The sequence below is a fragment of the Notothenia rossii genome (assembly GCF_949606895.1).
Source record: "Notothenia rossii genome assembly, chromosome: 8".
Lineage (NCBI taxonomy): Eukaryota > Metazoa > Chordata > Actinopteri > Perciformes > Nototheniidae > Notothenia > Notothenia rossii.
Window position 1 is genome coordinate 66,192,317 of NC_136906.1, and position 22,657 is coordinate 66,214,973.

At 40.1% G+C, this 22,657-nt stretch overlaps 2 protein-coding genes and 1 long non-coding RNA gene across 3 annotated transcripts in view; 2 read left to right on the top strand and 1 right to left on the bottom strand.

Annotated features, from left to right (window-relative positions):
* snx17 (sorting nexin 17) overlaps positions 1 to 15,192 on the top strand; it is a 26,788-nt gene extending 11,596 nt beyond the window's left edge. The window contains exons 5-15 of the mRNA XM_079642441.1: positions 517 to 627; positions 2,185 to 2,275; positions 4,698 to 4,785; positions 7,631 to 7,700; positions 8,004 to 8,096; positions 8,361 to 8,564; positions 10,888 to 11,016; positions 12,299 to 12,376; positions 12,721 to 12,795; positions 12,888 to 12,929; positions 13,063 to 15,192. Of these exons, the coding sequence (XP_079498567.1) occupies positions 517 to 627; positions 2,185 to 2,275; positions 4,698 to 4,785; positions 7,631 to 7,700; positions 8,004 to 8,096; positions 8,361 to 8,564; positions 10,888 to 11,016; positions 12,299 to 12,376; positions 12,721 to 12,795; positions 12,888 to 12,929; positions 13,063 to 13,182 (1,101 nt within the window). The 3' untranslated portion in view covers positions 13,183 to 15,192. The remainder of the gene's footprint in view (positions 1 to 516; positions 628 to 2,184; positions 2,276 to 4,697; positions 4,786 to 7,630; positions 7,701 to 8,003; positions 8,097 to 8,360; positions 8,565 to 10,887; positions 11,017 to 12,298; positions 12,377 to 12,720; positions 12,796 to 12,887; positions 12,930 to 13,062) is intronic.
* On the bottom strand, positions 13,368 to 20,745 carry LOC307014499. The gene is made up of 2 exons (XR_013801238.1): positions 20,386 to 20,745; positions 13,368 to 16,545 (listed from the first exon to the last, which is right to left on the bottom strand). It is a non-coding gene; the product is annotated as an uncharacterized lncRNA (long non-coding RNA).
* Positions 16,544 to 22,657, top strand: part of batf (basic leucine zipper transcription factor, ATF-like) — a 12,326-nt gene continuing 6,212 nt past the window's right edge. Inside the window, exon 1 of the mRNA XM_079642445.1 lies at positions 16,544 to 18,294. The gene's annotated coding sequence lies outside the window, so the exon portion shown is untranslated. The remainder of the gene's footprint in view (positions 18,295 to 22,657) is intronic.

Consider the following 22,657-nt stretch of genomic DNA (forward strand, 5'->3'; position numbering starts at 1 on the left):
AACAACAACATGAAACACCCTTGAATGTACTGCAACGACATGTCGGGAAACCCCCTCAAGGGGGCCCCATGCATAGCGCGCCAAAACTGCTTCTTAATTTCAGTTTGGTTGCTCCGCTCCGGGGGTGGGGGGGGGGGGGGGGGGGACTATAGTGGAATTGATCCGGACCATTAACCTTGTATAAAATTCACAAGTGGACCTTTACCAAAAAAGTTTGAGTACCGGTAGACCATCTCTTATTTTGTGTTTTTGTGTATTGTGTCATATTTTGTTGTCTGACTGAAATCAAACTTTAATATTCCTGTTTTACGATTGAATTAACTTTTCTCTAGGAAAACGATTGACTGGGCAGATCATCTCGTTGGTTTTTATCTCCACTGGAAAATGGTCTCGTCTTTGAACAGCCCGTATTTCTTCCGACTCAGTGTGATTTTGTTGTCGACCGATAGGAATGAAAACACTTGGATGACCCGTGAAGCTGAAGGAAAGCCTGTTTGTTTTGTGCGGTTCCCACAGGAGACGCAGCAGATTCCCACAGAAGAAGTCGCTCTAGACATCTGCCTCTCCAACGGTCAGAAGGTCACAGTCAACATTCTGACCTCAGATCAGACGGAGGACGTCCTGGATGTGAGTGTCTGAGTGTCTGTTTAAGAAAACTGTTTTCAGCCAGCACTCCACACGGTTTATAATTTGTAGAGATTGAAAATTAATAAGAAAACAAGTGTGTTTAAAGGTGCGGCCAAAGTGCAACATGGCCCAATGTTTCTATCCAGTTCTATAATCAGATGAACCCCTTTTTAAAGGGATAGTTCAGGTGTCTTGAGGTGTAATTGTATACGGTCGGTAGCTATCTTTAGCTATTGAATCATCTACATTTAATAAGAGTCAGCATGCCTAAGTTCGGAGAGGTAAAAAGGAAATACTGCACAGAAGTGAAGCAATGTACTGCTGTGCATGGTGACATCAGCTAAATAGAAAGCCAACCTACTGTAAGTCAAATGTGTCTAAGTTTACAGTATCTTTCATTATTTTACAGCTCTAAATTCTAGACCGACAGCCCTTTGCTACGAGTAGGGAAGATACTATTTAAGCTCTGGCCAAATCAACCAAGCACCATTGGGAAAACCCGATGTTTGCTGCTGTACTGAAATAATAATTAAATAAATAATACATTTCATTTATATAGCACACTTTAAAATGGCTTCACAATGCTATAAGGAAAAAATAATAAAACAAATAAAATAAAAAGTTGAAAGAGGGATCAGTTTGTTTCCCAAAACTAGGGGCTAGCCAACCGACATCTACTGTAGGTAAGGCTCTGACTAATATGGATAAATACCTCTTCAAAACATCTCAACCGTCCCTTTTGTATAAAAGAGGAACGTGTATATATAGTAAATAATCGTCTTTAGTCCATAGAGATACCATAATAATGTTTACGATATTATTTTGTGATGACATCTTGATAAGGGAACTTCCTGCGAGGCTTTAAACACTGTGTTATCTACCTTTGCAGTTTGATCTCTGCTGTTTGTAACAGTGCTCACAGACAAACTCATCAAAATTCACAACACTAAGTAAGGGTGTACAAACAAAAGAGAAGCAGACACCAGTTCCAATTCCTTACATTTCTTCTTTTTTTAAGGTCAGGTAGTGATAACCAACCTTTTTGTACTTCCTCTTCAACTCTGCTCTTTATTGACCAAAATAAACACACACAGAACAGCAGGCACAGTAAACAAGCTGCTGTTTTATCAGGATGTCCTCTTTCTGCTCTTGGCTGTAAATCTAGTTTGTTTTTAAAGTGAAAGTGAACCACAGTTTACATCTGTTTACCACAGCATGGCTCTTAACACACTTCTGTAGAGTCTCTCAATGGTTGTCAGTGTGTGTTTTATAACCAGAGATGTCACTTGGTTGCACTGTGTGTTGTCATGAAACAGTTTCACTTTTTTATTTTGCAACATTTAGCTTTTTGCGGTTGAACTGCAGAAGTTGAAAAAGGGGTCAAAGCATAAAAAGGACTTGCTTGATTTATTTTTTTAAATGGCAAAGTATGATTGTGTTTTATTTCAGTTTTTTATCTACTGAATATCACTGAGCTTAAATCCCATCTGTCTTCAAAAAACGTTCGCCTTCATGTTTTAATTCTCTCTCTTCCCTCTCTGTGGTATGTTTCTGCAGGCTGTTGCAACCAAGCTCGACCTTCCAGATGACCTTGTTGGTTACTTCAGTCTCTTCCTCGTCCGTGAGGGTGTGGATGGAGGGTTAACATGTAAGTCTCAACAAAGGTTTCAAGGAAATCATCCGCTGATTATTTAGAGTCACCCTGGAATGTATTTTCACAAATGACTGAAAAGGCATCTCAAGGGCTTCAGGTTTTCTTTTCTTTTTGGCACACTACAGCTGGAAACCAAATCTTGCTTATCAAAGTAAACTAAATGTGCTTTGATAAACAAGATTTGGTAAATAATGAAGGTTTTAACTACCTTATCAGCCGAACCAAGGACTCACCAAACACACCGTAGTATTCTTACAGAGAAACAGGAACTAGGACATAGAATAAAAAGCTATTACATGTATTAGGTTGAACTAAAAAACAACTTATTGGTTAACCAAAGGGAATGATGTGCTGTATTGTCATGCTGTTGATGTTAGTGTTTTTTCTTTCTAAATTCTTCAAAATAAGACGTTAAGATTTAGCTCTGGCAACAATCCAGCAGCTCCGTTTATCCGTCTCACAGTTTGGATTTAAACTGTAGCTTAATTAAAAAGGAAGCGGCTTTGCCCAGAGTGGCTTCCTGTATCGGAGTTCCTTCTCTATCTCTTACTTGAATACATCATTTATTTATGACCTCTTCAGAAGCTCAGTGAGAGCTTACCAGGCTGTGTGCAGTGTTTGCAGACTAACTTCTACTAAATTAAGTCATTTTTACAAAAATACTGTACGAGGGTTCTACAATTTTAGCAAAGTTCTCACAGTTGTTTGCAATACAAACATTAAAGTGTAAGAACCAAATGTTATCCTTGATTTATTTCCACCAAAACGTGTGCTACCACGGTCTTGTGCCATTAATAATGTAAGTATTGCATACAAACATAGAGGCGGACAGAAAAAATAGATAGTTAGATACTTTATTAATGCCTTTGGGTAACTTCAATGCTACAGCAACGGAATCAAAAACCAAACAACTTAGGGAGGCTCAAATGGGTTGATGAAAAAAAAATACTATTTGGTTGTATGACACCCACCTGTATTTGCGTACTCTTTAAATGCCCATTTTATACAACATCTGAAGCATCTTGTTTTTGGCAATGCAGTCCAGCTGGCCACGTGTTACCATTATTTTTAACTTGTTCCTCACTTCCGGACTTAGTTAAACTTTGCTCTTTTTCTGCCAGTGTCCCAGCTAGAAAGGTGAAGAATACTTAACATCTTCAAGCACCCTTTGTGGTCTCGAGTCACTTTCTATCATGTCATCTTCTGTGCCAATTGAATTACACCCCCCTAACTCTTCATTCCAGCATTCAGAAGCTGCTGACATAATGTGTTGGTATGCACTTGTTTTTAACTGTGTGAATGCAAATCACACTACTAACATCTGCATTTGTTGTCAAAAGCAACATCACAGTAGCACGGGCACAAAGCTTTCCACTTCAAAATATTTCACTTTCCAATCCCTTTTTATTCCATTTCATCACAACCCTGTCAGGTCAAATCTCTCCCATTGCAGGCTGAGAAATGGTGCCAGGTGAACTTGGAGGAATCTGTAAATATTGCAGGCATGTTGTATAGTCTTGGCACAGTATAAATCCGAAACTCTTGAGTGGTATAAAAAAAACGAAGACCCATGTGTTGAATACGACGCGACTACCAGAATAAATCCGGAACAGCAGGCTGCGGATCAAACAAAACTGCCAGTGGGTGTGTTGACATAACAGGATGGCGAGAATAATTCAATTCCTCTCCGACAGGCATTCATTCTCCAGACATCTGTGGGCAAATCAATGTGTGCTGTAAAATCTGCGTAGACATGTCAAGAAGAACCAGCATGCGGTCAGAAATTGCAGTGCCGCTCTTCTTATCTGCATTTTTAGGGTTGTTTTGACGATTTAGTCCGCCTGCCAATGTTCCAAAAACATTTTAAGCATTCAGTTTGTATCTGTTTTTTATTCCTACAGAGATATCCAACATCAAACCAACCAGCATATGTTTCTGTTCCTGTACACAACATCTCTGCCCATAAAGGAGTAAACAGACTTTTACACCCTAATGCCAAATGAAAGTGCTGTTTAGTCATCAGATGTGTGGTGTTTTGCACATTTATTGATGCCTGAACACACAGGAGCAGCATTAGAAAATACCTGAGATCTCCTTCACTCTCCTCAGGGAACAGGCCGCACTGAAACAGCTGCAGATTAGGGACAAACAAACACACACACACACACACACACACACACACACACACACACACACACACACACACACACACACACACACACACAGCCTGTTACTTTGTTTTTTGAATACTCAAACACACACTTGCACACTAAGTTTGTTTCCCTCTGGGACCTATCCAGATGGAGTTCTCCAATCCCTCGTTGTTTGTTGTTACCATCATTATCAGAATGTCCTTGGAGCTGCACTTCCTTACTCTCTTTCTTTCTTTCTTTCTTCCTGTTTTGTTCCCTCTCAGTTGTGCGGAAGCTGCAGGAGTTTGAGCTGCCCTATGTATCCATTACCAGCTTGCGGAGCTCTGAGTTTCACATACTCCTACGGAAAAGGTACCCACCACCTGCTTCCCAAAGCACTGTCCTGTAATTATAGCACTGCTTCATTGTCCCCATGTGTTATTTATCTAATCCTGAAAAGAAGCAGGGCAGATATTTCTGTTTTGGTAAGCAGCACATTACCACATCTGCTTACTTGGTGTACTTTGAATCAGTCAACCAGTAAGGCTCTATTTTAATTCTGGGTGTTTCTTATTTCAGTCCTTATCTGCAGTGAGGCACTCGTTCCTAATGTCTCAGAGCAACCGCCACGGGAAGCTTATCTAGAGTCACCATCTTCTACAAAGTGGCAGCTAATTTGCAGAAGAGACTGGAGTTTACCATTTATTTTGCCAAGGATAATAGTCAGCATGAAAAGAAAGGTGGTGCATTTGCAAAGTCAGGCTTAAATCTGCTGTTACTGCAGCAAAGTAGTTGACGATAAACATACTTGGTCATCTTAATTGCAATCTAAGTGTACTCTCATTGCAATCTTCAATTACTGTCTGTAAACTGACAATAGCCTACAATAACCAGAAGTTTAAACCAACAAACAAAAAGCTATCTGCCAAGTATCAGTAAACTGGAGAAAAAAAAACAGGACAAATGGAAAGTTAATGGATAATAAATGTCACTTACTGATGTAAAAATGGGTTTGTACTTACATTTAGTCATGATAATTTATCTTTTGGCTAATATCGTTCAGCTTATAGCTTCTTTATTTGTCATCCTTTTATCAGTTGACTAATTTACTCCCATTATATTTAAATGTTTCTTCAATGATCTTTAACAGCCTAAAACATATCAGATATGTTTGACGACTCGACATAGAGCTAGCTTGAAAGAGTGATGAGAAATTAACAGCCTCAAAAATTCCCATGAAATTCAACCACCACCAAGTTCAACATCTGATATAGTCTCTTAACAAACATTAAACAATGTAAAAAGTATTTCTTTCATGAGGACTGTTCAGTGTGGAAAATAGATTTGAAGGTGGCTACAAGGAGGGTGGGTGGCGCCATCAAGACTTGAGAACTGTTTTGTTTCACACACAAAGCATCCCAAGTGGTATGAAACATGACTCATTCTTTACATTTCAGTATTAAACTAACCACCAGCAGAGCAGACATGGTGTATTCAAACAACCGTTTCTTAGGTTTTACAGTAAAATCCCCTCCTTGTTTTTTTTTATGGTTCATTTATTTGTTTTGGGAAAAGCTTTACAGTTACAAATGAAAATGCACTCCTTTGCCTGGAAATGGGCTTCTGTCATCAAGAGCTCCGTGTCACACAAAATACAGGATATGAAAAATGTTCCTGGGTGGGCCGCCCACACAAACACTGCATGGTAATGTAGCCTGAAGTTAGTGGCTTCTCCCCTCCTCAACATAACATTTTTCTACTTCCTCGTGTGTCTGTTCTCTCGTCACCCTGCCTCCCGCTGACTGAGGTACACAGGATGTTTGCTTTCTTTCGCCCTCAAGGAAAGTCTGATTACTCCTGACCTAGTTTCTGTGCAGAGTGTAGAGCAGCCGGGAAAGAATGAATGTAGAACTAACAAGTGGAGGAAAAACAGACCCCCAGTGTATGAAGTCCAGGGGAGGATCAGGTCCAAATGAATTAAAAAGCCCTTCTTGGCTAAAAGTGCACGCTTGAAATGAATTTTCCAGTGAATTTACATAACTTGTGCGCATGTGTAAGTATTTATGAAATAAAAGCAGGCATATGAATAGTAGTGGCCTTTTTTTAAATGTTAAGGTCAGGTGTAATATGTACTTGTACATTTATAATGCATGAGGTTGGGCTAATGAACATTAAGGGAATTTAAAATAAAGACCTTATTTCTCAGCAGGGGCTTAACTGAAACTAAAGCAGCAATATAAAACATCTTCCACTTCTACACCCCCCCTTTCCAGATCCTTCCTCTCTAATAACCCTTCTCTCTTGTGACCTACTTTAAATTGCTGATGTTGTCAGCATGCTTCACATCCACTTGAATAACTTCTCCATCCACTCACAGCCCCTTTGTCATGCAATTGCCACAAGTTAAATTGATCAGTGCGATGACATTCTAGCCAGCTAACTTGGACAACAATTATTTTAAATGCATGTCCGAAACCACTGATAGTTAAATAAAGACATTTCCTTTACAGGGTTTAAGATATAATAAGCAACAGCATCGAAAACCAAAGTATCTTGAATTGCAAAATATAGCCTGAATATATGTTTCTTCAGATCAGATTTGGGTCTTTTACACTCATGTTCTCAGTTCTAAGCCCTCTCCATGAACGCTCTACTCAGGCTGCCCTCCGCTGCTCACACCTCTCCATGCATAGAAGTGCCAGCAGGAGCCCCCTGCCCTATAAACTCTATACAATCTCACTGGGAGACCGACTGTCCTTCAACATCTATAGGAAATAGGCTTTGAATGAAATGCTCTTAAAATGCTATAGTGTGTCACTGACATTAAGTGACTTGAATTTAGTCTACAAGTCACTCACTTCAGAGATTAAATTATATTATTATTATTGTTCGGATACACTACAGGAGTAGTAAGTAAACAATAAAAAAGATATGTGAAAATGCATTGTGACAAAGCTGAAAGTAGACCTTTTTTTATTAAACCAAAAAGAAGTAAGAAATGTTTTATTATTTATTGTTTTCACAGGACATGTGCAGACAGAATCATATGTTACTATATATTACTTGTGGTAAATAACCAAATATGATTGTATTTCATGGAGTCAGACTCTTTAAGTCACTCTAACAAATCTGCAATTTTCACTCTGCCACTTTGTAATTACTGATTTCAATTAGAAAATAGATTTGTAATGCGTGACGGTGCCTTTTCTTCCTGCAGCTACTGGGACATGTCGTACGACGCTGACGTCATGGACAACAGAGTCGGCCTGAATTTGCTATACGCCCAGGTAAGAGGTTTCATAATGTCCGTAAACCAGACACTTGTTTATTTCCAGCTGCAGAAAGGCTCTTACAAAATTATGTTTTTATGCAACCTGTTCTGTTGTATTAAGCATTTTTGGGGGCCGAGTGTAGCAGACGAAATCATTGAGACATAAATAGTGTTTGCAGCATGTTTCTGTGTTACCTGCACCGTTTACATGAAAGGATTAGGGTTTGGTTCCTCCCATGTGTACAAAAGGAAACCCTGCTATGTTTAGTGCATCTGAACAGAAATATGAACTTTAGTTTGTTTGTTTTTGCTTCACCAGACAGTGTCTGACATTGAGCGAGGCTGGATACTCGTCAACAAGGATCAGCACAGGCAGCTGAAATCACTGCAGGAGAAAGGATCCAAGAAAGAAGTAAGCAAAGGGCAGCTCCTCTCCGTGGTTCTGCCTCACTTCAGTCCAGCTAATACTCATCAATATCTTCGTCCAAGGATACATCTTTAGACCGTAGATGATAATAATGCGTCTAGTCATTCTGTCATGCAGTAGGCATAGTTCTTCCCCTGATATGAATGTTTAATCACCCCAATCCAGAGAACTCATTTTCTCAAGGGAATCGGTTTCTTTAGAAAAGTTAGTCTTCTAAAAATGGTTTTGTATGTTTTTTTTCCCCCTCAGTTCATCCATCTAGGCCAGACTCTCAAATATTACGGCTATATCAAGTTCGACCCGTGCATCACAGACTTCCCGGAGAAGGGCTGCCAGGTCATCGTCAGTGCGGGCAACAACGAACTCAACTTCCACGTCAAGCTGCCCAACGAACAGATGAAGGAGGGAAGCTTCAAGGTCACGCGCATGAGGTGTTGGCGAGTCACGTCTTCTGTAAGTGGCATTGTCTGTGCGTGACAGTGAGGAGGAGGGAATTCACCTTCAAGCGTGTCTGTATCTCCCAACCGGTGAAATAAGGGAATTGTTATGTTATTAGGAGACTACGAGCTGGTAGCTTTGGCTGGAGTCCATTTCAAACCAACAAGCGTCTCCTGTCCCTGTTTACAAACTTCCTCTCACCACTGCAGCAGAAACAAATGTCTTTAGTCCTGCCAAGCATTCGTTTTTTACTCCTACGGCTCTCTAAAAGTGCTGACCTCCACACCATTCATCTTCATCAGTCCAATTACCCGAACACGCAGCCCACACAAGGAGAGCGCTGCATCGATCGGCAGCCACACACACACACACACACACACACACACACACACACACACACACACACACACACGCGCGCACACACACACACACACACAGAGCAGCATCCTTCAGTCTAACTGATAACAGTCCATTGAGAGAAGGGAGTGTGATGGCCTGCAGGAGGGGAACAACCTACCCATTTATACATCTGTACATCTCTACTAACGGCAACAAATAAAACCTTTAGAGATTTTGGGGGAAAGAAAAGATAGTTGTTTCACATGAGAAGTCTTATGTTTGACGTATTAGGCTACTTTAGAGCGTCACCTAGTAACTGTAATGATTAGTAAACAAGAGATGAGGTCTGGACCTGTCATGCTCGACTCAGCAGATGACAGTGATTGATTGAAGGGGTCTACACACCATCAGGTTCGACAGCGTGATTAATCAATACAGTGTTTTTTATTTCATAAACATTTCATAAACGGGAGACTTAATTAGTTAGACAGCCAGGCATTTGTTTGGGAAAAACTGATGAGGTGTAAAATGAACGCATTTCCCCAATTTCAGATGTTTCAGATCATTGCCCTCATCATGGGGAGTACTACGCAGAAAAACATTTATAATGTCCGCTGGGCTTTTCAATTCTGAGAAAAGAACTGTGATGTGTTCAGGGTTATCTCAGCGTGGGCTTGAAACTTGAAACTACATTAGTTGTCTACAAAGTCAGTGTTGAAAACTGGTGCTGTGGGTTTTGAAGTGAACATATCTTACACACACTTTAACATGGCTTTAACGAGTCCCTAACCCTTACAGGAGTGCGTTATTGAATCACTGGATTACCCTTTTAAATTGATAATGTTTCTAAGTGACAGAATCATTTAACTCTACGATTGCATCTAATAAATCGAAATATCCCTAATGGCCAAATACAAACGGCTCAAATTCACACCATAATGCCCCACAGAGTTGATCCGTGTTGAATTTCTTTTCCGCTTTCACCCAGACAAGTCGTCTTGAGAACAGACAGTTCCTTTAAAGTCTGACCAATGTATTTTCACTTGTGTAAATCGCTGAGGAAGGCATTACATGCAGCTCTACACATTAATTCAGCCAGCGTGTGAAAGACGAGCATTTACAGACGCTAGAGAGAGCTCGTTTACATGGAGATGGGGAACATAGTTCACTTTTGTATTGCATTACTGTTGGAGCAGCAGAGTCATTACATTTATCACAGAAGCGTTTATGAGTCTCCCAAAGTTCATTTGCTCAGAGATCATGGAAACACATTTCAAATTTGAAATCCGTCGTGGCTCGTGTGATCGCTGTCAAGTGGGGGGGGGGGGTTGATTCCTGAGTTTATTCTCAGTCATTTTAATGAGCCCTTTCCAACAAACTCTTCAAAACAACCGCAGTTTTAGCGTGTGTGTGTTTCTCTATATGTTATCTTCTGTGTGTGTGTGGACAGTATGGGAGATACAGCTAGTTTCTGGCCCGGAGGGAGTATTCTCCGTAAAAAGAACAGTCTCCATGAATGAGGAATGAGGGCTCGTCTCCAGGGAAACTGTATGCCTCTATGAACTTTACGTGCTCCTTCAGGATTTAAAAATGCTGTGGTTGTTCATATTTCTTTCTTTCTTTCTTTTCGCTCCTGTTAAGCCTTTAGCTTGCATCTTCTTAAGATGTGTCTGACTGCCATTGGTAATGACACAATCTTAAAAAAAGGCATTTAACACGAGAGATGGAGGATAGAAAATGTGATTCAGCTGTGTTTGTACTTCTTAGTAGTAGAATCACATTCCTATCCTCCACTTAAGATAGCAAGTGGAATATCTGGGAAGAAATATATTCTCTTTATTTCCTTTTCATGCACTTTAAACTCAAGAAGACTAACTTGAATACTGAAGGAGGAAAAGTTGTGTTTCAATAGATATGTTTGCGGGAGGATGATGATGATGATGATGATACCACACAAACACCAAGTCACAACTCTCTATCTTTCTTTTCAAATCTGCAGCAAGTCCCGATAGCCAACGGCACCACCACTCCCTGCAGCTCGTCCAAATGTGACGTCAAACTGGAGCTCGCCTTCGAGTATCTGATGAGCAAGGACCGCCTGCAGTGGGTCACCATCACCAGTCAGCAGGTACGAACTGACGGGGTCAACGTGGAGGCAACAACCAGAGAGTACGATACGATAATACTTTATTTGTCAGATCAAGTCTGAAATTTGACTTGCGTCACAGCAGCTCCATGTCCAACATCAACAGACAAGTATCCAGACACAATACATGAAACACAAACAACAAACATTTAACATAACGGCACAATCAGTGAGAGAAAAGCTGCTCAAAGAGCCTTCAGCGTGCATTTGATCTGGGATTTAGCTCTGCATTTACAGTACTGTGAGGATTGACTGATGCACAAAGGAGTGCTTCAGTCTGACTTTATTGAATGGTGGGACCCTGTATCTCCGATTAGATGGTAGCAGTTCATATTCACTGTTCACAACATGGTTTGGGTCAGAGATGATGTTGTTGGACAGCCTCACTAGGTTGTTATGATAGGCTGAGTCATAGAGTCTCTGACAGGGTTGACCAACAATCTTTGAGCAGATTTTTAACAGGTGGAGCAGTTTTGATTTTAAAGCTGCTGACAAACATTTGTACCAGGTAGCATTGCAGCACTGCAGAATAGACAAGATCACAGATGTAAAGAACAACAGAAGAATTTCTCTGCTCGCCCCAAAAGACCTAAGACGGTGGAGAAAATAAATTCTTTGTTTTGTCCTTTTGCACAGATATTCAATGTGATCCTTCCATGACAGCAGATGGTCAATCATTACACCCAAGTATTTGTATTAAACTCCCTGCTTGATTTCATCTGTATGGATGACAATGGGGACTTTATGTACAGCATTACATTGGTGTGATTAGTATGACCAGAAAGAATTTGTGTTGCTGTTTAAGAAAATATTTTGTGTACATGAAGGAACAGTTAAAAATGTGGTATTTTTACACTGCTATTTCTCATTGAAACTGTTTTGTTGCGAGTGCTGAAGATATCGGTTTGACTTCTCTCCAATATAATGGAACTAGAAAATCTGATAAAGTTTGTGTCTACTCATGGTCAAGAGGCTTGTGACTGACGTAAACAATAACGTCTTCCTCAATATCTGAGATATAATCTTATCTAGCTCATTTAAAATGGATTTTATTTAATAATGCTCATCATTTTAGGAAAGAGAAATTGCTTTTTATATTATTTTTTGGTGCAATTTAAGCACACAATCTGAGTGCCACAATCTAGATTGATAAATAGCTCTACAGGTAATATGAAAAATATGTATGTTGAATTTTGGGTGAACTGTCCCTTTTTAATTTGGTTGAATTTTTCTAGATTGTATTAACATTTGTTTGTGTTTTCAGGCTATCATGATGAGTATCTGCCTTCAGTCTATGGTGGACGAGTTAATGGTGAAGAAGTCAGGCGGCAGTATTAAAAAGGTTTGTGTTAGGATTAGAATATACTGTACTTCTCAACTGCACTCGTTTCCTTATAAATCAACATGACCACATCATTTTCAATTTGATCACATTAATGTACACATAGATTTGCAGAGGATGTATACTCACCTTTCCTAAATTTGACATGATATTAAACATTATAAAAACATTTGATTTAGCATCTGTATGGTAGTTAAATTAGTTTACTTTACTTGCTGTTTTTTTTGTGGAGATTGTAGGTCATTGGATTGCACTGCTGTAATCACAACATGTAAACAGAAAGCAAACTTTGTGATTCAAACATTCACTAATATCTTTATTCTTCACTTCTGCTGTCCATCCAGATGCTGAGGAAACGACACAACGGCTCCATCCACCGTTCAGAGAGCCAGCAAAATGTGAAATCTCCCCCTCTACTGGTGAGGACTGGGATAGCGTACCATGAGTTTGAATTTGCACCTTGTGTAGATTTCAAGATCATTTGTTTATGATGTTGTTTTTTTATCTGCAGGACTCCCCTGACCCGAACCGGGAACAAATCGTCAAACTCTCAGTGAGTATTTTCTACCTTTTTTGTTGTGAAGTATAGCATAGAACATGCAGAGAATGTATTCCCAGAACCTTAAACCGTTTCTAATAAATCAATGTCAGACCAGTGTTAATTAAACCTTTATTATTCCATTTAGACCAAGCTGAACTCTGTGTCTCTCCGGGGGATCAGCGCCTCAAACTCGGCAAATGATATCAGCGGCAATGATTTCCATGGCAACTATGCTTTCGAGGGAATCGGGGATGACGACCTGTAACCCCCGACTCCCCCTCCTCCCCTCGTCGCTCCACCGTCAGCGACCCGGAGGACAAAGATTACAAGCTGAGCTGAGCCGAGCCAAGCGGGCCACACACGCCTCCGATTCTGCAAGATTGTAGCTTCTTCCTGGAGAAAAATTGCCGCCTTAAGCTCTCATTTAATCTTTGTGTCCTTTTCTTTTAGACTCTTAAATCTTGTATTTTTAGTTACATCAGCATATTCAATTGACACTCTGTCCCTATCTATAAGACTTGTGGCAACATACAGTAAATAGCATGTGAAGCTACAGGTACGCAATAGGTATGTTTTTTTCATATGTTACTGACCAATTATTTTTCATTCACATGGATTACTGTTTCATAGACAGTGTGTGTAAAGTAATTTTTAATGCAGTTTAATTCATGAGGTACAAAGTAAATTAATATATTATAAACTACATGAAGAAATACCTGCTAGATTTTGGATCATCCCCCGGGTGGCTGCATGTTCCTTTCCAACCCGAGAGCCAAATGTTTAGTTAGACCTGGCACTAGTGATAATAATACAGAAGAACTGGACATGGATAGTTCTCAAAATGACCGGGATACCAGTGAATGTGTTGAATTTGACCTGTAGACTATTCAACTGCTTACTTATATGATGATGATTATCAATGTTAGGCTTGGCTATATACCAAAATGTCATGTTTTTACTGTTATAGTGATCTTCTGTGTTTCATGCTACTCATGTGCCAAGTCAGTAAATCTCTTAGCAGGATACCAGCGGTGTTTTCAGCTTCCGTTTGAGGCACAGTCGCTCATACTGCCTTCAGAAATAGTCTGATGTCTTCATTTTTAACTCGACATTGGTTGAAGCTTCAGATATATTGTCAGCCGGTGTTACCTAGAATCATGCAGAACTTGATAGATGGTTGATTTGGCCGAGCTGCTTGCACTTGCTGAACACATCGCTTTTGCACAGTATTACAGGTGGAGAGGAATGTTTGAGTGGAAGCTTGAGCACGACTTCAAACATTGTGTGGAGTTTTTATTTTATTTCCAAGGGGCTCTGTAAATCCATATATGATTTTCTTTTTTTAAACAATTGTTTTAAGGTTTTTCATAAATGCCAAATTATAGTTTACTAAAGCATTTTGCACAAAATAAACATAAAAAATTATGACAATGTCACTTTTTATATTATGTACATGAAATTAAGTATTCTGAACATTTACTAATATTCTTTATCTTCAATAGCCTATTGTAATCAAATAGATCAAATGTAATCTACGCTGTATAGATCAAAAGTTGAAATGGACTAACATTTATCATTGTTTACATAATGTTTAGGGGACTTTGTTCGTTGTAAAGTGTTTACACATTTCTCATCTGATTGTCTTCATCTTGTTCTTTATTGGGGCTTCAGTTCTCTGTAATCTGTGTGTACATTGTGCAAACTCAGTGGCTCTATTGGAAAAGGTGCTTTGGTGAAGTGGCTCATGTGATCACAATTGCTCGGGTGAACAACGTTCATGCAGAGCAGGAAACTAAATGAACATATCCCGCTTTTTAAAAAACGTAATTCCAGTTTTGTATTGCTTTTAGCGTCTGTTAAGCTGCATTCAAATATGTTTCCAAGCCTCTACGTGTAAATCCCTTCCAACCTATCGACAGCTTTACTATCACTGGTAGCAAGAACTGTAAAAAACAATGTTCCATAAATGTCTTGTTCGTCACTGCTGTGCTTCTTCTCTGTCTCTTCGGTTGCATTTACAGAAAGGGGCTCAGGTCACCATTATTCCTTTTTAGATTCTTTATTTCTGTCTATCACGTATACAAGAAGCGGCAAGCTCCTGGGTGTTAATAACTGTAGGTGCCAAATGAAAGTGCGTTTATCATCAGCATCACTTTTACAGAACATGTCATATTTCATGATGATTGTATTGACCTGATTCATTCCACTACTTTTCCTTTTGATTTTAGTGGTCAGTAACAACTGTCATGATGCTAAAAATAAACTCTTTAGGTGATCTTGTGGTTTTCATTTGTCTGTCAATGATCCACTTCAGTTATTATGTATCATTCTTCATCAGTAGCATGAATGTTGCTCTGTGACATGTAGAATCTTACTCAGTATAGCACCTTAGTAATGTTAACCCAACACTAGTCATTATTTATTGATTAACATAATTGATTAGTCTTATAACAACATCATCATATACTGTTATTGCATTTAAAATAACACAAGCAAGATATTAATTGTTTGGGACAGTACACATACAGTAGCCTTCATTTGAACATTGTAAATAGATGGGGCGGATGTGAAACTTCGAATGTCTTTAGGCCTACTGTCTTATCGGACTGACCAATACATCAGTAGGGCTCTACATTATGATCTACATGCCTTCATCTGTTCTGCAATATGACATTTACTGTCATTTCAGTATGAATCAATAAACGCCTGATATTTTTTAGATACAGGCAGACGCTTTTGTCATTTAGAAACAGGAGCTAAACTGATATAGAATACACTTCTTATAAACATTCACAGAGGTTTTTTCCCTAAGGGATCTCTGAATGTGATTTCTTCATTATAAACTTCACATAATGTGGAACATTTTTACCATATACATTTTTCAGAGAACCTTTAGAGAGCGTTACCTGAATGTGTTGTAACCTATTTGATAAGGTTGTGCGGCAAGAATAATTACAATGACATTAAGACAAATACAAATATATACAAATTAATATATGAATGAACAGAAGAAGTTCGATATCAGGAAATGTAAAAAACTCAGCCTTCATCTCTTCAGCAGCTGCAGTGTTATTTCCCGCCACTAGATGCCACTCCAGTTTGCTGCTTGATGACGTCACATTTGTCCAATTCAAAAACCCTATGAGTGAGACTGTTTCTCGCCGGGTGCGGTGGCGCGCGCCTGTAATCCAAGTTACTGGGAGGCTGAGGCTGGCGAAGCGTTTGAGCTCAGGAGATCTGAGCTGCAGCGGACTATGCCGATCGGGTGTCCGCACTAAGTTCGGTATCGATATGGTGCTCCTGGGGGAGCTCGGGACCACCAGGTCGTCTAAGGAGGGGTGCACCGGCCAAGGCCGGAGACGGAGCAGGCCAAAGCCCCCGTGCCGCTCAGTAGTGGGATCGCGCCTGTGAATAGACGCTGTAGAGCAGCCTGTGTAATACAGCGGGACCCAGTCTTTTTAACTCAAAAATAATATACTACAACAACTCAGACATGTAAACATTATATTTTTCCACCACACTGCAGCTTCATCGCTGCTTTTTTTTATCTTCTTGTTCTCAGGAAAAACACTCACGAAGCTGCTGATCTGCGTGTCCTACACTGCGTCCACCTGGAGGGAACCTGTAACTACATCAACAACACTGAATATAAACTAATAAGAGTCTCATAGTAAAACTGTAAATTCAAATATTCTGCAGCAGGACATACTTTATCATTGCTTGGTGGTTTATTATAGTGAAATGTGGCACTGTAACGACTGTTACGACAACGACTGTGTTTCACATTTAAAAAACACCATTAAAAAAATTAAACGTATGTCCAGGCTATGGGTACCAGCAGGGGGGAGCGATTTAAAAAAAAAATACAACACAAGGCCAGCTTTTAATGAAGGAGAAATATATCGAAAGACATTATCAGCATTAATTATTTTCATTTAACGTTTTTTTTCTTTTCTCGTTTTGGCATAAAGTAAACAGCCAGATAGTTCATATTGCCCAACCACCCCCTCTATTTACATGAAATGGTTCGTTCCTAGCAAAAAAAAATAGGTGCAAAAGGTATTTGGTTGCAGAGTGAGGAAACATGAGAGTGAAAAGAAATGGCGATTAATGTCACCCAATTTTTCACATAGAGTGTTAGCTGTAGTTCCTGAGTGGTTCAAAGTAGGCTACTACCTGTAAGCTCAGTCCTCAGTTACACAGGCAACGTGTGCTCCCCTAACATTAGCTAACTTATGTATCTATATTTGTCGGGTTCCTTCTTCCTTCTTTTTGCAATGTAAGCGATAGAAACACTTTTAGCCTGCTGGTCCTAGGATACTAAAATATTTCCCCTGCCTGTTACACATAGGGGAGAGTGGGGTAAGTTGAGCCATTTTTTAGTTATGCTGTCCTCTAAGCAAGGAGAAATGACACATAGTAAAAATGAAAACACACACCTATAATTCAGGATGTCTCCTATCAATGGCAATGATAATAATTAATATTTGATCAAGGGCAGTGAAAATATTACTTCTTAAAAAAAAAGTATTGTGGCTCAACTTGCCCCAGTCTAGTAAGTTGATCCAGGTCAGGGGGTGAATTGAACCACGGTTCAAACCTGCGCATACCTTTTCAAACCTGGGCATACCTACAACAAATCTTAAAGGTAACTATAAACAATAAAATACAAATACAAGCTTAGTTTTTCAAATATTTTTTATATAAATTTCGATTGAATTGATTGATTTTTTTTTAACATGTTAAAAGGAAAAGTAATCATACAAATGGTGATACAATTTCATATATCTTACCAATCAAACACAGGGTAAATTCAACTTTAAATGTAGCCTACAATGAGCTCTTATTATCAACTTGGCTTTCATTAATTTCTCCATTGAAAAACTGGCTCAACTTACCCCAAGGCCCATGGTTCACTTTACCCCATAGCCACTATTTTAGAAAAAATAGCCTAGCATTAAAATTCAGTCATCTTTAGCTTAATGATTCACATGGTTTAATACGCTGCCAACACATCAACATATACAATATGTGTTTAAACCTGGATACTTTTTTTTGACATGACAGCCGTTATAGCTGACATCTAGAAAATGTACTTTGACAGGCAAAAAACGTTTTTTTGTAAAAAGTGGTACTTACCAGACCACAATGAGCATCTCTCTTTCACAGGCAATGAGAAATGGGCGGAGCTTGCATAATTTCTGGTTACTTGATTACAACTATAAGGCGTTGCCTGGTTACAGGGGTTGGTTCAACTTACCCACTGGCTCAACTTACCCCCTTCTCCCCTAATTATTTTACTGATGCTCAGCAGTCCTGTCCCATACTACAAAAACCCCTACCAATGAATCAGGCCTCTTCCAAACTGAAGAAAAAGGTGAGCAGTAGGTAAGCCATCCAATTATCTGCCGCGGGCCGAAGCAGATAATTGGACTTGCTTTTTACAGCCACGGCTTCCACAGAGGACATATTTGTATATATTTATTGTCAAAGCATTTAATTTATTCACTGCTATCGGGATGTTGAGAGCATTCCATGGAATATAACAAAAAGTGTTTCTGAAGTAAATTATACCCCACCTTTAAGGTGATGAAACCTGAATAGCCTCAATTTCAGCACTTCAAAGGTTTGTGTTGTTCTTTTGATTTGTTTCTACTAACTAGAACATATTTTCATGCTTTAAAGGTCCCATGTTTTGGCCATTTCTACTGATCATAATTCCATTGTTGAGGTCTACTAGAATAGATTTACATTGTTCAATGTTCCAAAATCACATTGGTTTTCTCATACAGTATCTCTGTATGGTATGTGTATTCACTCTGTCCTACACGCCTTGTTGGAGCTCCCTATGACCCCACTGTGCTCTGATTGGTCAGCTCGCCCACTCCGTTCTGATTAGTCAACTACCGTTACAGCTGAACATTAGTGTTTATGTTTTACAATGGCGTTTGTTACTAACCAGAAAATGACACCAGTAATGACAAACAAATGAGAACTGCTGCGTGGGGTCTGGGTGCCGTGTTGGCGGGACGTTGTGCGGCTCGCTGGACAGTGTGAGGTGGATTACTGGTCTCGTTTCCTGGTTGCTGCGTGGGGTCTGCGTGCGGCCTATATCCAGCATCCAGGGAAACACAGCGGGAAATCCACCTCACACAGTCCGCTCCGGGGGCCTCGCAGGGCGGACTCCTGAGCTCCGTAATGTCCCGCTAACATGGCACTTATCTATATCCAGCATCCAGGGAAACACAGCGGGAAATCCACCTCACACTGTCCGCTCCGGGAGCCTCGCTGGGCGGACTCCTGAGCTGCTCGGGAGTCCACCCTGGCAGAGGGTGTGCCTATTGTTCTATAGCTGTGTGCCAATTGGTTCAGACTTAGAGACGTCAATAGGCCCCGGAAGAAAAAAATGGAAAAAGATCTACAACGAGGCGTTCTGGGGCAGCAAAGACACGTCTTTTCTGTGTTCGCTACAGGGTGTACTTTGAGGGTTTGTGACTTTGCAGACCGTTTACATGCAGAAAAAGCTACATAACACACAAGGGAACGGGTAATAACCAGAAAAGCATATGATGGGACCAGTGGCGGCTGGTGGAAAATATTTTTGGTGGGGCTATGGAAATGGTGACAAAACCATACTAGGGCATTTAAAATCAGGAGACTAAATATGAACATTGTGTGTGTGTGTGTGTGTGTGTGTGTGTGTGTGTGTGTGTGTGTGTGTGTGTGTGTGTGTGTGTGTGTGTGTGTGTGTGTGTGTGTGTGTGTGTGTGTGTGTGTGTGTGTGTGTGTGTGTGTGTGTGTGTGTGTGTGTGTGTCATACTTGCCAACCCTCCCGATTTTCGCGGGAGACACCCGCATTCAGAGGCGCGGGAAGGTATTTTGAGTGGGGGTGCTGAGGTGCTGGACTCCAGTGAACACTATTACGGGCACTATAGAGCACGCACAAAAAAACTCCCTACACGCAAACACACAGTAAACCCGCGACTGTTACAATGAAGGCTCGATAATCAGCTCACGGCATATAGGCAGGGGTAAAGTGCTATTTTTTACGAGTGGGGAGCGGACCTCACCTCCTCTAGGGGGTCCGGGGGGATCCTCCCCCGGGAAGATTTTTAAAAAATATTGAAGTTAAAAGCATCAATCTGGTGCACTTTGAGAGCAACATTAAGAGATCTATGGATACATCTCTCAACACCCAGATGAAACACAACTGTAAGCAGATGTTCTTTTTCTTTATGGATATTTTACAAATCACTCCCCTTTCAAACTGTATTAATGTTTTACTGCCATATTGTATTTCATAACTGATTTTCCTTTATTCTCTTATTTTTTTATAACTATAATGATCATATGAAGGTGTGCCGCGGAAATAATCTTTTGAATAATTTTTGACCAAACCGTTTGAACCCACTGAGATCACTTAGACTAAAGTTAACTATCTAAACACTCAGAGAGTCCTTTAGCTCACCTGAGTCTCTCAGTCTGACAGGAGAGCTCTCCTCCAGCTTGTTGTGGAACAAACAGCTCCGTATGTCCGTTAGTGCAGCTAGCTAACCAGATGCTAACAACACGGTCCCTGCTGCTGGCACCGGTCCCTCTCTCTCTCCCCCTCTCTCACACACACTAAATGCGCTATTTCCGCACACACACAGAGCCGCGAGCTTGAATGACACAAGCACTTTTATTTCCATGCAACTCTCTGATTGGTCTGGTGTCTTGCCTCTGTTGCATTCACTGAACACGGGAAATTACAGTCCTGCCGTCCTTTCTAGTGTCTTGATGAGGTTCACGTAAAGCACGGTTAATGTATTATATTATTGAGGTAGAATTGTCCGGGAAAAAACATTCGGGGCAGGCCAAAATATTATTTTACCAACAATGTGGAATTTATTGGCTACATATTATTACACAGATTATGCACAGCGGGAGCAGCAATAACCGTCAAAATAATAATTCAGACAGGGGAGCTCCGCACCCCCTGCCTGCCGCTAGGGGGTGCTGCAGCGCCCTCAGCACCCCCCTTCCCGCGCCCATGCCCGCATTTCTCCCGATTTCTGACAAAATCAGATTTACTCACGACTGTTTCCACTCGGACATTAATACAGGTACACCATTGTTTGGTTTCCATGGTGGCGCGTCTCTTTAGCAGCGCGCGCAACTCAAAGTCTGAGAGGGTGAGGAAGATGAAAACTGAACAAGAATCGACAACTCGACCCTCTGATCACTCCTTTCCTGTAAAATACAGGTCCAGCCCACACATATGCTCCATGGTGCCACAGGCCTTGCCCTTACAACTACAATAAGCATGCAAATGTTAATCTACAGCTCCGGCGATCCACTAGCACCGGAGTCTACAACTGCAGACTCAGCCATCCTCTACTGTAGCGTCACCTTGGATACGAGTCTAAACAGACACACAGGCCAGGGCGCTGAAAGGGCGCCCTTTGAGCATCAGATCTGACGACGCTGATTGGCTGAAATTATGTTTCGGCGGCATAGTTTACAGATAGCAACAGCCAGCTTGTTGGCTGCAGCTGCTCTGGCTGAGGGCTCTTTTCAACCGCCCGGACGAGAGAGGGTAATGATACACGCTGCGGCCAGGCAGGAAACATGTGACTTATCAGTAACTTTAGACATCGTAAAACAATTTTAAACAACATTTTATTGTAGATTATACATTTTACTGATACCAACTATATAATATTTACCTTGTTCTTTAAAAATAAAAATAAAAATAAAATATTTTTGGGAAATATATATTTTTATGAATTTTTAATTTGTAATGACAATCAAACATGTGGGAAGAGGGGGGGCGGCGCCCCTTGTGCCCCTATGGACCGGCCGCCACTGGATGGGACCTTTAAAACACCCCTGAAAAAACTGTGAAGGTACTTCAAGTGCCACTGATGTAGATATTCAGTTGGAGGTTGTTTATGTAAATAGGCCTGCATTTTTTCTTATAAAGGTCAACCACAAAAAATTGCCCTTGCAAATGTTTAAACCTTAATACTGAAACAATGTTTTTTTACTCACTGCTGCATTGCTTGGAATAGAAATATGATTATTCATAATCAGGATGAGTAAAATAATCTTGATAAATTACTGATTTATCTAAAGGATGTGTATTGCCAAAGTGATCCAGAGTTGTAAAGCTATTACAGATTATAAAATGTATCATGTGTGGACCAAAGATTCAGAGATGTTCTTAGTTGATGTGGTTGTGTTGCCTGAAACTGATTCAACATGTGAACAATACAACATTTGGGAATATCTTGAGTGGCTTAAAAGTCAGAAATGTTCCTTTCTTAACTATCTTTAAAGAAAAAAGAACCTTGAGTGGATTTCTTGAGCTATGTATTATGTAAGAGTGGAAATGTACCCCCAGGGCACATTAACACAGGGCCATATTATTTTGGTAAATGTGAAACAGGAGACATTTGTGGTCAACCAAAAAAAGATATAACATAATGGTAATTATTTTAATATGAATAATTATATTATTTAAAAAAAACTCATGATTATAGCTTGCAAATTCTGACTTAATCAAGAATGGGCAACAACAACAAAAAGAGTCTGCTTTTTACAGAATGGACTTCACACTTGCACTTGCACACTACAATGACTCATAAATGGCCTTTGTCTTCAAGTGAATACTGTGTTCGGTTATTAAACTCTCAACACGGTATCAGTGTTATTTTTACGGTCAACAGCGTCTATGCAATTCTTCACTTTCCCCTCAA